This window comes from Rhincodon typus, chromosome 39, assembly GCF_021869965.1.
Source record: "Rhincodon typus isolate 14 chromosome 39, sRhiTyp1.1, whole genome shotgun sequence".
Taxonomy (NCBI): Eukaryota; Metazoa; Chordata; class Chondrichthyes; order Orectolobiformes; family Rhincodontidae; genus Rhincodon; species Rhincodon typus.
The window spans coordinates 284,621-300,738 of NC_063370.1; the positions used below are offsets into that span (position 1 = coordinate 284,621).

At 41.9% G+C, this 16,118-nt stretch overlaps 1 protein-coding gene across 1 annotated transcript in view; it reads left to right on the plus strand.

Moving 5' to 3' along the window:
• The window catches only part of LOC109926522 (trafficking protein particle complex subunit 6b-like), an 8,120-nt gene extending 395 nt beyond the window's left edge, over positions 1–7,725 (plus strand). The window contains exons 2-6 of the mRNA XM_048618188.1: positions 1,131–1,198; positions 3,166–3,283; positions 3,748–3,831; positions 4,797–4,890; positions 6,586–7,725. Of these exons, the coding sequence (XP_048474145.1) occupies positions 1,131–1,198; positions 3,166–3,283; positions 3,748–3,831; positions 4,797–4,890; positions 6,586–6,617 (396 nt within the window). The 3' untranslated portion in view covers positions 6,618–7,725. The remainder of the gene's footprint in view (positions 1–1,130; positions 1,199–3,165; positions 3,284–3,747; positions 3,832–4,796; positions 4,891–6,585) is intronic.
• The last annotated feature ends 8,393 nt before the right edge of the window (positions 7,726–16,118 follow it).

Consider the following 16,118-nt stretch of genomic DNA (forward strand, 5'->3'; position numbering starts at 1 on the left):
GACCCAAATATAGTGTAAAATATACCCGGGTTAGTGAGAGAGAGAGAGGGACTGGATATGACCCAAATATAGCGTAAAATATACCCGGGTTAGGGGGGGAGAGAGGGACTGGATATATATACCCTGAATATCACTAAATACATCCAAGATAGTATGCCCTAAATATTATACAAAATACAGTAAATGTACCCAAAAGAGTGCACCCTGAATATCACCTAAATAATTCCTAAATCATAAGATAGACCATAAATGCACTCTTAATTTACCCAAGATGAATGCAACCTGATTTAACCTTGAAAATAACCTGCATACCATAAGTTAACATGAGATTGATGCATTTTTAAAATTCCAAATATACCATAAATGGATTCTAAATATACTATTAAAAATTACAAATATCCCACATAACCATAAATAATCCCACAACCATAAAGTTGATAAATATCTTAAACTTAAATGTACTGTAAATTTATCCTAAAATTAATCTAATCTTGATATGCCCAAATGTACCATAAATAAACCCTAAAATAAACCTTATATTTACCTATACATATAAAGAAAGTTCTATATATAAAATTATAGTTAACCATTCATATCCCAAACACACGTTCTGCATAACAAATAAGGTCTGTAACCCTCTGGTGACCTTTTTGTGTGTGCTGTAAAATGGTTTTATTCTGACTGATCCTTATAAATCTCTTACTGTGGAAGTAAGTGTTTGCTGCTTTCCTGGTGTCCATGGGTAAACATTGAAAGGCTCGGATCCCACCATCAGAAGGAAGGACTGTATCAGTACTGAGAGCCTCAGCTCCTTGAAACTGGGTGAAATTGTGGGCACCACACCTCAGGAAGGAAATATTGCTTGGAGGGCCTGTAACTAAATTTCACTTGAATAATACCTCTGCTAAAAGGGTTCAGTTATGAGGACTAGTTGTATAGATTTGGTCTGTAGTTGCTTGAGTTTAGAAGTTTGGCTCATCTGAATGAGATCTTTAAGTTCAAAGCTGGAGTGGATTTATATATAAGAATTTAATCTTTTTTTTCTCAACGGTGTGTCACTATCGACGTGACTCTTAAAGTAGAGCTGAGGTTGTGCTGCATTTGTTAAAGTCACTTGTTTCTGCCAACAGGAGCATGGGAAATCCATTTCCACGTTGGAAGGGATGGGTTTTCGGGCAGGACAAGGTTTAATTGAGAGGTTAGTGACCCATATGCCTCCGAGACCTGCTGACATTACATTACAGTGCAGTAGAGACAGTAATAGTGGCTCTGAAAAGACCTGGTAAGACCATCCTGTCTCCCTGCTGTGCGGTGCACTTTAATCAGACCTGCCTCAGATTTACTGGTGCAGAGAATTTCACTCTTGTTCACTCTTGCTGGTATAACTCTCTCTTGTTACCTAACCACAATTTTAGGAGGTGTTCAGCCTCACAAGAAACACCGTCATTGACCTTAGTATTATGTATTGATGCAATGAATGGACAGAACAGGGTGATGGGTGCCTGGAACACACTGCCAGTGGAGGCGGTGGAAGCAGGCATGTTAGCAACATTCAAGACGTATCTTGATCGACACATAAACGAGTGCACACAGAGGGATAGAAGCTGTGCATAGGCAATAAGTAGTAGGTCTAAGTAGGGTGCAGGCTTGATGGGCCAAAGGATCTGTTCATGTGGTGTATTGAATTGAATTGAACATTAGTTTAATGTGATGTATCTTTTTGTTGTGACGTTTGTTTGCAGTCATTTTATTTTCTGATAAATATGACACAAAGCTTGTGGCCTGAATTACACCATTTTATGGATTATTGTCAGTCAGCAGCCATTGCATAATTCCTGCTCCTGGTGTGTATGGTGATTCTGTGCAGGTTCATATTACCGGCCCCATCTTGTCCTTCCCACGAAATTACATTCAAATCTTGTCTCCCTTTTGTGGAGAATGTCTTTCCGTCCTAGTTACAAAGGCTTCCAGCAATGAGCAGCGCCAATCTACAGAATGACTATATGGCCGAGACTTGAATCCTAACTCTTCAAGATTTAAAAAAAAATCAACATTAACCCGAAGACACTACTGACATCAGGCAGGGTCACCCAAGTCAGTGACTGAGCCATCAGAACAAAATGATCCCAGGTTTAATGCTGAATCAGCTGATTTCTGAGTTGCAGTTGAACACTTGGTAATTTCTAATAAGCCAGTCAGAATAGCTGTTGCTTCTGATGGGTGTTGCAGGATCCCTGGTACATAATTCATATGTGCTGTATTAGTTCGATAAGTGCCTGAGTTTTCTGCACTCCTGTAATGGTGATTTCTTGCGTACCCCCTGTTTTGATCCCATTTTCAGTGACAGTCGCACCATCAGTTGTATGAGCCCTAAGCTATGGAATTACCTCTTTTAAAACTCACTCTATCTCTACCTGATCTCACTGAAGACATGCCTTAGAACCTACTTACTTGACCAAGTTTTGTTCATACATCCTTAGGTGACTTGGCTGCCATTTCTTTTATTCTGTCACGGGGCATGGGTGTCATTGGCTAAGTTGGCATTTATTTCCTATGCCCAGTTGCCCTGGAGTAGATGGTTATGAGCTACATTCTTAAACCACTACAGTCCTTGAAGAATAGAGGTGCCCATACTGCAATTCAGTGAGGATACTGTAGTGCATTTTCTAGATGTTACCTGACGCTGCTACTGTTTGTTGGCAGTGAAGGGAATGATGTGAAAGATAGTGTATGTGGTGCTGATCAAGTGGAATGCTTTATCCTGGATGATGATCTTGAGTTTTGTTGGAGCTGCACTTGCCCAGGCAAGTGGGGAAAATTCCAACACACTCCTGATTGTGCATTGTAGATGATAGACAGCATTGAGGAGTCAACAGAGTGGGTTACTTGCCATAGAACTGCCAGCCTCTGACCTGCTGGTGTAGCCACTGTATTTATATAGCTGCTCCGATGCAGTTTCTGGTCCGTGCTAACCCCCTGGATATTTAGTGCACAATTCATTGGAGGTAATGCTGTTGATCACTAAAGCGTGATAGCCACTTCTCAGCCCAAGCCTGGATGTTATCAAGGTCTTGCTGCATATTTATATGAGCTGCTTCAGTATCTTCACTACAGTGAGGAGACTTCAAATGTTCACTGTTATCTGCATGCGGGTTATTGTTGTAGATTCACCAAAGAGACACCATCCTTCAAAGATGAGCTGGACATTATGAAATTTATCTGTAAGGAATTCTGGACCAACCTCTTCAGGAAACAGATTGACAATCTGCGAACAAACCACCAGGTGAGTAGAGCCTCACACAAAACCTTTATTCCAATGTTAGCTGGAGAAGGACGGTTATCAAGAGGGAGTTGATTTGTCATAGGATAGGGTTTATATGGGGTTGTCACACCCCCATTGGGGAATAAGCATTTTATAAAGAGAGGGTTTAGTCTTTTCAGGAGTGAAGCACTTTCTAAATGGAGGGGATGAGGAGGAATGAGGGGCTTTTTGCCAACACATTGGGTGAAGTGAATCTGGATGGCATTTCTTTTTTATTTTATTCATTCGCGGATGTGGGCAACGTGGTTGACTTTTAACTGTCCTCTTGCTCATCCCTAATTGCTAAGAGGACAGTTAAGAGTCAACCACATTGCTGTGGGTCTAGAGTCGCATGTAGGCCAGATCAGATAAGAATAGCAGTTTCCTTCCCTAAACGACATTAGTGAACTAGATGGTTTTTTTTTTCCTCTTTATTTCACTCTCAGGGAACCTACGTACTTCAGGACAATCGTTTTCGGCTCCTCACTCCAGTCTCCAACGGGAAGCAATACTTGGAGGAAGCACCAAAGGTATCCACCCCCTTGATAGCTGTTCCCTTTGCTAAATAGAAAGTATGCTTCATTAATGCAGATTGCCCCTCTGTCTACATAATAGTGACCATGAAACTTAGACTTCACTGGCAAGAGTGCACCAATAATGCCTCGCTGCTCCACAAATTGTCACAAAATTTACCAAAATCCCAGTTAAACCACTAGGGTGACCAATTTGCCTGCCTGACTGCTGTTTAGGACAAAAGCAATTCATACCAGGTTTCATGAGTAACATAAAATAATTCTTTATTGTAACATAACTAACAAAAGACAAAGGAAAAGATTTCTAATCCATTATTAAGTGCCTTAAACTATACTACTTCAAAAAACCTGAACGTGCACGCACTCCTTCATGACTAAGGGAAATGACAGATGGTCTGACGGAGATATTATGGTTGATGAAAGAATATAGGTAGGATAAACAAAATTCTGAAGATCAAAAGTCCAGCTCTCAAGGATGGGTTAAATTATCTCAAGGTTTCTTTTGATCTTGGCACTGGTGACATGCTGTTCTGTATAAAGTGACGGTTGCCCTTCAATAAGTCACAAGCCATTTGGGAAAAACGTACAAGTCGGTTCAAGTGTAATCAGGGATGGGCCTTACCAGTGATGCCAACATTCCCTGAGTGAACAAAAAAAATCACTGCGAGTGTTGCAATGGTCAGGAAACGGTCCTTCACAGGACCTGTTAAGTTGATGCTCCATCTGTTTAATGATGTTGAAACTCTCTTGGTGATATTGGAAGATAAGGTTTCAGTGAGCTACCCAATACTTCCTCCATCATGCAAAAAGATTAAATGAACACTACCTTATTTGCTGCAACATTCACTCACAAAACAATAATCATTTCAAAAACAAGGTGAAAATTATTGCAGGGAGGGTGCAATGTGATTAGACATCTGTGCTTGCTAATTATATTCTGAATGCCTGTGTTTCTTTTTAAGTTCCTAGCGTTCACCTGTGGGCTTGTAAGAGGGGCTTTATCCAACCTGGGCATTGACAGCACAGTCACCGCGGAAGTTTCAGTAATGCCAGCATGTAAGTGGGTTTGGACCGGATGGGAGAGGTTACACTGATTAATGTTCCTATCCCACCGTTCTCTTCCATCTTTCACAACCTGGAGCACAGCCTCACTTAAAAACCTGGCCTGAACACTGCCCCATTAAGGCATTAGTCAGGGTCTGTGATTTCCTCCACACTGTGGTGGAACAGGGGGTCTGGGTCTGTGATTCCCTATGTGGTAACAGGACAAGGGTCCATGATTTCCATACATAGTGATGGGACATTAGTCTGTGTCTAATTCCCTCTCAAGGTGACAGGACGTGGACCTGTGTCTGCAATGCCCACCCTGCACGGTGAACTCCCTAATTCATTTCTACCTGTCTGTGCTGTCACAGATGTATACTGAACACTCCTCCTTGAGAAAGTAAACTATGGTTGATAGTTCTATGGTAATAGTACCCTTTCACAGTTGATAGATAAGTCATGTCGTTGGTAACTGGTTTGACGTTGTTCGCATCAGGAACAATGGTCATCGTGCACCCTGGATTACTGCTGCCTCCCTTTTGCTATAAAATCAGCAGGAAGCCCACTCCTATCACCAGACTGCAGCCTTTAGGACAAGGCCAGAAGGGCGGAGATCCCTTCACAATGATAATTACATATGAATTTAAAAAGAAAGAAAAGAGAAAAGGAATTGTTCAAACAGGGTAATTCCAGGTTGCAAGCACGCAAAGACTGAGCAACAGTGAGCCCTTGGTTGTGAAATATTTTTGTGATGTGGTGTATAAAGCCTGCAGGATCTGGGGACCCGCAGAAATCTCCAGCAACACTAGGTGGTGCTCTCACCTACAACAATCGTATATTTTCTTCATCCCTTTAGCCTCCTCCTCTTTAGCTGCTGAGGATTGCAGTGAACATATATCTAATATCATCATCCATTTTGTTCACCTTCACATCCTATCCCTGCCTACCCGGCTCCCTGAGATTAAACTGTCTCGCAGTATCCCTTCCAGACGCCTTCGTGTGTGAGCTATGACCAGCAATCATTGGTGTCAACCATGGGATCTCATGCAGAGTTGCCCTAATGCTGTCCTCACCTGGTATCTGTGCAAGCTAAAACGCTATCCATCAGACTAGTGCGGCCCACTCATTTTCTGCACCCAGTGTCTTTCTTGCACTCCCTGTCTCCCTCCTTCTTTGTGCAAACATTTAAAAAAAGCAGCATGGTGGCTCAGTGGTTAGCACTGCTGCCTCACAGTGCCAGGGACGCAGGTTCAATTCCACCCTGCGGTGACTGTCTGTGTGGAGTTTGCACATTCTACCCATTTCTGCGTGGGTTTCCTCTGGGTGCTCTATTTTCCTCCCACAGTCCAAAGATGTGCAGGCTAGGTGGATTGGCCATGCTAAATTGCCTATAGTGCCCAGGGATGTTTAGGTTAGGTGGGTTTGACATGGGAAATGCGGGGTTAGGGAATGGGTCTGGGTGGGATGCTCTTCGGTGGAGCGGTGCGGACTTGTTGGGCCAAATGGCCTGTTTCCATACTGTAGGGATTCTATGATCTGTGATCTAAAAGGGAGCAGGCCATTTATGCCCTCGAGCGTATTGTGACATTGAATGATATCATGGCTGATCAGATTGCAACCTGAAATCCTTGCTCCCAGTGATCCCATTTCATTCCCTACTTTTGCTTAATATCCAGCTTCTATGACTTTATTTCCTTTGAATTTCAGGTAAATTTCACATTATAATGCAAAAATCTTAGAACTGTGATGTCCACGTTGGTGTTCAAGGAATGCAGAGGTGACAGTGAAGCTGAAACTTCGATAGAAAGGAGAAGTTGTGCCTTGCTATTTGTTTTGTTATTATGTGTTCCAGGAGATGCATTAATTGTTTCTCAATGCATTAGTGATGGGGATTAAAATCAGCCAAAGTTTCTGAACTGGTGAAGGTATCTCAATAAGCACTGGGCACTCACTCGGAGTTGTCACGTTTGGGATAACCCTGAAATTGCAGCGAGTTACTGAAGTATAATTCTCACGGGCAATTTTTCCTGAGCATTCATTCTCCGATGTCTCAGCCTCTTCCTTGTCTTTGTCCACCCCTCTCACCCCACCACCTATTTATACACCAATGGGGCAATACTAATGGAAGATCTGCCTCCACTGGATTCCAAAAGATGGAATTTCTTTCCCATGTGTTTGGACACCCCCATTGCTTTTCCTTTCCAAAATATACTGACAGTCCCTCTTTGTTATGTTTGGAATTCTCTCTCTAATCAGTTAAAACACGTGAGGTGGAGTCTATTATAGTTTCTAGGATTCTGTGAATGCCATCTTGATGCTTCATAGCAAGATATGGGAATAGCCTCAGACACTCTAGTTGTGTTCTGACGGCAGTAACGCGTGACATTTTTTTATGTGATCTCCTCAAGCAGTTGGGAGACTGGCTTACAGCAGGTCTGAGGCCATCAGGTTAGGCACAACTGTGCACAGCAGAGAGGATCACAGCTAGGGTCATTTTGTTTGGCCACTGTCCTTATAACTTGGCCCTGCTTTTCATCATTGATGTAGCATGTTGAAAAGTCAGGAAAGCAACAGGACCTCAATCTACACTGCTGAGGTGCAGTGTTCGAGGTTTTAAACCAAAAAATGGTCAAAACCAAAAAAGGGAACTGTTAGTAACTCAAGGAACCAAAGGAGCTCAAATACTTTACTTATTTTCTTTTTTCATTGTGTGAATGTTTTACTCAATGCCAATGGCTCTTCACCACCCACTACGATTCTGTCTTGTCTGATGTTCACTGGAAGCGGTCGCTGTATGAGTTCATGCACAAGCCAAATTTCTGATTAAAATGCATCTCAACAAAGTGAGCCACAGATTGTTGTGAATGATTTATTGTACAAGTGAAAAAAAAATTGCAACTCTCAAATGATTTGGAGACTCGAATTAAGAATGATGTCTTTATTTATTTGGAATTTCTCATTACATTGATCAACAGAGCAAGATCCCATGATCAATGATGTTATGAATGAGTGAATTGATTACAAGAACAAAGTTGCTGGAAAAGCTCAGCAGGTCTGGCAGCATCTGTGAAGGAGAAAACAGTTAACGTTTCGGGTCCGATGACCCTTCCTCAGAACTGAGTGAATTGTTTGGTGGTGGTTGAAGGGGAATGACTGCCAGGACACAGGAAATGCCTTTCTTGTTGAACAGCACTATTGAATTTTTAACACAGAACACCCATCCCAACAGTGCAGCGCTTCCTCAACACCAACCGTCTGACAGTGCGGCACACTCTTAGTTTTACTCCAACTGTGACCCTGTCTGATCTTGGGTGTTCTGTCCTTACTTAGCTAACAGTTCACCAGTGATCGAATTGTCCACCTTGCTCACGCAAGAAGAGAGGCCACTTTCGTTCAAAGTGTTGCATAGAATGGATTAGTGCATTCAGCAGAAGACAAGGGACAATGGTAGGTTCAGAAATTATTTGACAAGTAGACAAACATTTTCTTTATGCATTAATGAATGTAGGTGTTGCTGGTAAGGACAGCATTTATTGCCTAGTTGCAATTGCTTGCTTGGGCATTTAACAGGCCAGTTCAGATTCAACCCCATTTTGGAAAACTTAAAAAAAAAAAACAAAAACAGAAATTGCTGGAAAAGCTCAGCAGCTCTGGCAGCATCTATGGAGAGAAATCAGAATTAACGTTTCAGGTCGCATGACCATTCCTTCTGATGCTGCCAGACCTGCTGAGCTTTTCCAGCAATTTCCATTTTTGCTTTGGATCTGGAATCCTGTCAAGGTCAGACCAAGCAAGGATGGTAGATTTCCTTCCTGAAGGGCATTAGTGAACTACATGGACTTTTACAATAATCAATGATACTTCCGTGATCACCAAAATTGGGAGCTTCCAATTCCAGATTTTTATTGAATGAATTTAAATACCACCTTCTGCCATGGTGAGATTTGAGCCATGGTGAGATTTGAACCATGGGGCATGAGCCTGGACCCCTGGTCTATGAGTCCAATCACATTACCACTGTCTCAAATATTTAGAAGTCTGCTTCTGTTACTTATTTCCTCATATTCTTCAACACTATCTTATGAAGAAAGATTTAGTGATATTTTCCAACAAGCAAAATAAATCAATCAGGTTAGTGGAGGTATGGTATGTGTCACTGCCATGGAATGTCTGAATTAATTTTGTTAGCTCTTGGTAATGCAAAAGCTAATCTGTATCTGCAATCTGTACCTTCTTATTCTATAACATGCTTACAATAGGCAAAGCAAAGATTATGGGCTTGATTTTCATGGCATTTGGAAGACAACAGATCTTTTAAAAATTCTTGGCAGGACCCAGATAAAGAAGACCTGGCCCTATTTCCAGCGGATCTATTGTATTGGTGGGAAAAAGGGTGTGATTGACCTGTGGGAAATCCAGACTCAGCGGAGCTGTTTGGATTTAGTTCTGAGCACAAACAGATCCCGTTTTGACTGCTGCAAGTTCCTTAGCCTGTTGTGAGAGAGTCATAAATTTATGGCATTGATGCAAATGCTCTTGAGGGATGGACATAGTCTGTATATTGTTTTAAATTTGAATTTTTAAAAAACATTCCACTCTTTAACCTTTAAATTAAAGAGCAGGCTTCATTTATCTATTAGGGTTCTGGAAAGATAAATCCTGTAGTAAACGATGATTAGCAGGTTAGAAAGAAATTTATCCATTCGTGCAATTTCAATATAGTTCATACTTGGCATTCCCCAAGTGCTGGCAGTATTTCACTATGAATGTTTGGCTGTACTTCAAAAGCTATAAGTATCTCAGTTGTCGATCTGATATCACTTTAAAGTTTAAAGGGGCTATTAAAGGATTAACTGCCCTTGATGTGGGGCCTGAATAGAAATTTGATTTTTTTTAAGAGATTAACCATTGGCATTTAAAAGCTTTGAAAAGATTTTATGAATGAGAGTTTTTATTTTACTATTGTGTATTGGAATGAGAGCAGTCCTAGATTGTTATAGACTTTGTTTTTCATCTTCACATGGCTTCGGAGGTAAGCCGATGGTGACTACTGGGTTAATTACCGAGGGCATGATAGGCCAGGAGGTTGGGTGGATGGGAGCTCGGGAGGGAGTCATGAGTTAGTATAGGGGATATAAGGGGAAAGGGGCATGAGGGGTTATGACTAGAGGGCCTAACACCTTCTAGGACAAAGTCCTAGTGAATGGAGGTGACGTTTCTAACCAGTCTGTTTGAAACCCAGTCTTCGTATGACTGCCCACACTCTACGACCATGTCAGTGGGTCAGATTCAATCCCTCTCTTAAGGCCAGCTTGATTGAATATGATGAAACTATTACTATACAAGCTGTCTTGAAAAGTCTGTTAAAGGGAACAGAAGGAAGATATTGTTGCTACATCCTGATTTGTTTGATTATTGCTTCACTTAATTGAACCTTAAGGCTTTTGACCAGTTTTCTTTTTGCAGAGAATTCAACCCTGATTCTTTCAGAACCTCAGCATTTCTACTGCTTAATTTTAAATGCATTTGTGTATCACATCAGTGGCATCTCCAAGTGCTTTGGATCAAATTAATTACTTGGAATTGTAGTGACTTATTATTTAGCTAAAGACTGAGATGGGTTGGATTTGGCTATTATTCTTTCTTAATTTTCTTGGTAATACTATGCAGGCCAAGTCCTCTGGCCACTGCAGCAGCTATTTCACACAGTGATCATGAATGATTAATGAATATTTAGGTTATTTTTGGCATTACTGAAGACATAATTTGCTTTATTTATTCAGGGGGTATAGGTGTTGTTGGATGAGCCAACATTTATTGCCCATCTCCTATTACCCTTGAGAAGGTGGTGGTGACGATAATATAACTCTCCCCGTCAATTATGACAGCAGGATATTCAGCATTCACCTGAACCACCAGAACCTCCACTTTCGACCACCTTCAAACAATGGGAATCCCAACAATGCCACCACACTGCACAGCCATGTAAACTCTGATTATCTCCTTCAATTCTGAAGCTAGGTTTAATTTGCAGTAAGTTGAGAATCCAAAGGAAGGGCCACCTCCTAGGATTTGGTCACTGACAAAGCTGGTAAGGGCTGCTCAACATTACAGAATTTTGTTGTTTTAGATGTGATAGAGAGGAAAGTAAAAGAGGTGGAAGAGTTGCATTACTAATCAGGGAGAATGAATGTTACACCTACACTCAGGACACGCTGGAGGGCTCATCTGCTAAGGCAAGATGGGTGGAGCTCAAAAATAAGATGGGTGCAAGCATGCTGAAAGGATTATACTATAGGCCCTACAACAGCCACTGAGACATTGAGGAACAAATATGGAGGCAGATTATGGAAAGGTGCAATAAAAACAGAGTTGTCATAGTGGGTGACTTTAAATTTCCCAATACTGACTGGGGCTCCGTTACAACAAGAGGCTTAGGCGGGGAAGAATTTGTTAAGTGCAGGGTTTCTTGAAACAGTATGTGGATAGGCCAACTAGAGGAGGGGCCATACTGGACCTTGTGCTAGTTAATGATCCTGGCCAGGTGACTGATCTTTCAGTGGGAGAGCATTTTGGTAACAGTGATCACAACTCCTTAAGTTTTAAGATAGCTATGAACAAGGATATGTCAGGACCTTGTGGGAAGGTACTAAATTGGGTGAGGGCAAATTACGTCAGTATTAAGTAAGAGCTAGGCAGTGTTAATTGGGAGGAGCTGTTATCAAGCAAGTCCATGTTTGATACATGGGAACTGTTAAAGATCTGCTGGGGAGAGTTCAAGACTGGCATGTTTCAGTAAGGAGGAAGGTCAAGGGTGGCAAGGCAAGGGACCTTTGGATAACGAGGGAGGTTGTGAATTTAGTCAAAAGGAAAAAAGAAGCATATGTAAGGTTTAGGAAGCTAAAATCAGACAGGGCCCGTGAGGAATATAAGGAAAGCAGGAAATAACTCAAGCAGGGAATTAGGAGAGCAAGAAGAGGCCATGAAATGACCTTGGCAAGTAGAGTTAAAGAGAATCCCAAGTAATCTATTGATACATTAAAAACGAGTGTAACTAGGGAGAAGGAGGATCACTTGAAGGAGGGAATTTGTGCTTGAAGGCAGAGAATGTGGGCAAGATCCTAAATGAGTACTTTGTATCAGTATTCACCCAGGAAAAGGATACGGAGGATAGTGAAATTTGTGTGGAGTGTGCTAATATGCTCGGGCATTTTGAGATCATGAAAGAAGTGGTGTTGGATCTCTTGAAGAGCATTAAGGTGGATAAGTCCCCAGGGCCCGATGGTATCTAGTCCAGGTTATTGAGAAAGGAGATTGCTGGGGCCTTGACCAAGATCTTTGTATCCTCACTAGCCACTGGAGAGGTCCCGGAGGACTGGCGAGTAGCTAATTTTCCTCTGTTCAAGAAGGAAAATAGGGATAATCCAGGAAACTACAGACAAGTAAGTCTCACATCGGTGGTTGGGAAGCTATTGGAGAGAATTCTTACAGATAGGATTTATGCACATTTGGAAAAGCATGGCCTAATTAGGGACAGTCAGCATAGCTTTGGCAGGGCAGGTCATGTCTTACTAACTTGACTGAATTTTTTGAGGAAGTGATGAAGATGATTGAGGGTAGAGCAGTGGATGTTGTTTACATGGATTTTAGTACAAGTTTTTGACAAGGTTCGTCATGGTAGGCTCATCCAGAAGATTAAGATGCATGAGATACATGGTGACTTGGCTGTGTGGATTCAGAATTGGTTTGCCCATAGAAGACAGAGGGTAGTGTGGAAGGGTGTTTTTCTGGCTGGAGGTCCATGACTAGCGGTGTTCCGCAGGGATCTGTACTGGGACCTCTGCTGTTTGTGATATATATAAATCACTTAGATTGAAATGTAGATGGGTGAGTTAGTAAGTTTTCAGACAGTACAATGATCGGTGGAGTTGTGGATAGTGTAGAAAGTTGTCAAAGGATACAGTGGGATATAGATCAGTGGCGGTATGGGTGGAGAAATGGCAGATAGAGTTTAATTTGGGCAAGTGTGAGGTGCTGCACTTTGGGAGATCAAATGCTAAGGAAAGGTATACAGTTGATGGCAACACTCTGAACAGCATTGATGTACAGAAGGATCTTGGGGTTCAAGTCCGTAGCTCCCTGAAAGTAGCAACACAAATAGATAGAGTGGTAAAGAAGGCATATGGCGCCCTTGCCTTTATTGGTTGGGGAATTGAGTGCAAGAGTCAGGATGTCATGTTGCAGCTTTATAAGACTTTAGAATATTGCGCTCAATTCTGGTCGCCACATTACAGGAAGGATGTGGAGGCTTTGGAGAGGGTGCAGAAGAGGTTTCTCAGGATGCTGCCTGGTTTAGAGAGTATGAGCTATAAGGAGAGGCTAGAAAAACTCGGGTTGTTTTCTCTTGAGCGTCACAGGCTGAGGAGTGACTTGTTAGAAGTCTATAAAATTATGAGATGCAGAGATAGAGTTGACGGTCAGAATCTTTTTCCCAGAGTTGAAATGTCTAATACTAGGGGGCATGCATTTCAGGTTAGAGGGGGAAAGTTCAAAGGAGACTTGAGGGGCAAATTGTTTACACAGAGAGTGGTAGGAGTCTGGAATGTATTGTCAGGGGTGGTGGAGGCAGATACAATAGGGACATTTAAGACACTTTTAGATAAGCAATGAATATGCAAGAAATTGAGGGATATGGTCCAATGGCAGACAGAAAGGATTGGTTTCATTTGAATGACGTTGTGAGCTGAAGGGCCTGTTCGTGTGTTACACAGTTCTATGTTCTAAGTTGAGTGAAATTAGGAAGCAGTCATTTTGAGGAACCTCAGACCTAACCTTTCAGTGATCCACATTACCAGCAGTGTCTGTTTACAAACACTGCAACCCCTTGCTGAGCATAAAATATTGGCTATATAGGACAGGAAAATTATGGAGAATGGCTTCCCACACACACCTGTTTCCTGGTGAGCTACTCACGCATTAGTCTGATCCTTGCTTCATCTACACGTTTCAGTTATTCTGTAAAATTATCTGATTAAAATGATTTTCATTAGAAAAAGGAAACCATATTTCTGAAGCTACAACATTGTTTATTTAAGGAGTATAAAGGTGATGAAAGATTGTCATTCATAGAATCCTTAGTGTGGAAGCAAGCCATTCAGCCCAGATAACCTAGTTTCCAGTGGTCAGAGTGCAGTGATGTTGGGAGCCAGTAGTGTAAGGATCATTTTGGTAGCCTAGTAGTCCAAAACATGAGACAAATGTTGTGACGATTTTGGGTTCAAATTCCACCATGGCAGATGGTGAAATCTGATTTCATTAGAAACTTAGCTTAATTGTGACTGTGTAACCACTGCTAATTGTCATCAAAACTCTCTGGCTCTGTCTTTTAAGGAAGGAAATCTGCTGTCCTTACTTGGTCTCATGTACAGTTGTCTCTAGACCATGTCAATGTAGTTGATTTGAAACCACTATCTGGGCAATTAGGGATGGCAAATAAATGCTGGCTTGGCCAGTAACACCCGTATCCCATGAACAAAAGAAAAAAATTCCCTGTTATACAAAATGACCTGTAATTTCAGAATCCGGTCACTTTTCCATTTAACGGACTGCAGGAACCCAAGACTCATCACGTTGCCACAACACTCTATAATAAATGTTTCCTGTCAACCTTTTTGCCTTTCTAGGCATCTCTAATCCTGTACTTCCAAGCTATGTAAAGAACCTCGCTAACCACAATTCCTACATCATTTTAAAACAATGGAAAGAATTGGAGGATTTAAGAACCTCGACTGAAATGAATGATTTTTCACTAATGTTGACCCTAATAAAACAAAGAAGTCTAATGCAGAGAACACAAAAACAAGAGAAGTATCCCAATGGGATTGTGGGATAGCTTAGAGTGGTTCTGCTAGTAGGATTTCTCTTGGATCATAGTTAGTGCTGTTATTAGTGAGTTCTAGTTAAAGCATGGATTCATGGAGTTACATGATCCAGGGAACCAGTAACGTCAAACTTGCAGAATGGTCCACCCCCACCTTCTTCAAATATTCCCGTCTCCTGCAGTAGTCTGAAAAATTTAAACTTGCTGTTTCCTTAGCACCAATTGATTAACAACAACAAAAACAAAGTTGCTGGAAAAGCTCAGCGGGTCTGGCAGCATCTGTGGAGGAGAAAACAGAGTTAACGTTTCGGGTCCGGTGACCCTTCCTCAGAACTGATGGTGGCTGGGAAAACGTCAGTTTATGTGCAGAAAATAGGGAGGTGGGTGGGGTAGGGAGTAAATGATAGGATAGAGCCCAAAGAGAGAGAAAGACAGTTGGACAGACAAAGGAGTTGCTAACGATCAGGCTGGGAGGGTGAATAGTTCTTAATGGGGACTGTTAGTGACTAACAACAGGGGGTGTGTAATGGCAGGCTATGTGGTAACAAGGCCTGGTGTGTGGGATGGGGGGCTGGGACATGGGAGAGTTTAGGCCCTAAAATTATTGAACTCGATATTGAGTCCGGAGGGCTGTGGGGTCCCCAAGCGGAAAATGAGTTGTTGTTCCTCCAGCTTGCGCTGGGCTTCATTGGAACACTGTAGCATGCCGGAGACAGAGATGTTGGCCAGGGAGCAAGGTGGTGCATTTACTCCCTACCCCACCCACCTCCCTATTTTCTGCACATAAACCGACGTTTTCCCAGCCACCATCAGTTCTGAGGAAGGGTCACCGGACCGGAAACGTTAACTCTGTTTTCTCCTCCACAGATGCTGCCAGACCTGCTGAGCGTTTCCAGCAACTTTGTTTTTGTTCCTGATTTACAGCATCTGCAGTTCTTTTGGTTTTTATTCACCAATTGATTAAACTTGACTTCTCTTGATTTGAACTTTGCTGTTCCTGTGCACTTTGGAACTTAACCCTTTCCTCTTGTGTATTCAACAGGTGAAAAACAAAACAGGCTTGCACAACCATTTGTTTAGTTTATAGTGTAACTTGAGTTTTAATAGCAGATACTGAATATTGCATCCCATTGTGTTTGATTTGATTTATTGTTGTCTTGTGTACCTAAGTATAGTGAAAAGTTTTGTTTTGCGAGCAGTACAGGCAGATCTTAGGGCGATTGAACAGAATGAGGCATGCAAAGTTATGGCTGCACAGGAGGTGTACAAAAGTAGGATCAACATTAGATTTGAAATTTGAGAGGTCCATTCAGCAGTCTAATAACAGCAGGGATAAAGCTTTTCTTGCACCTGTTGGTGC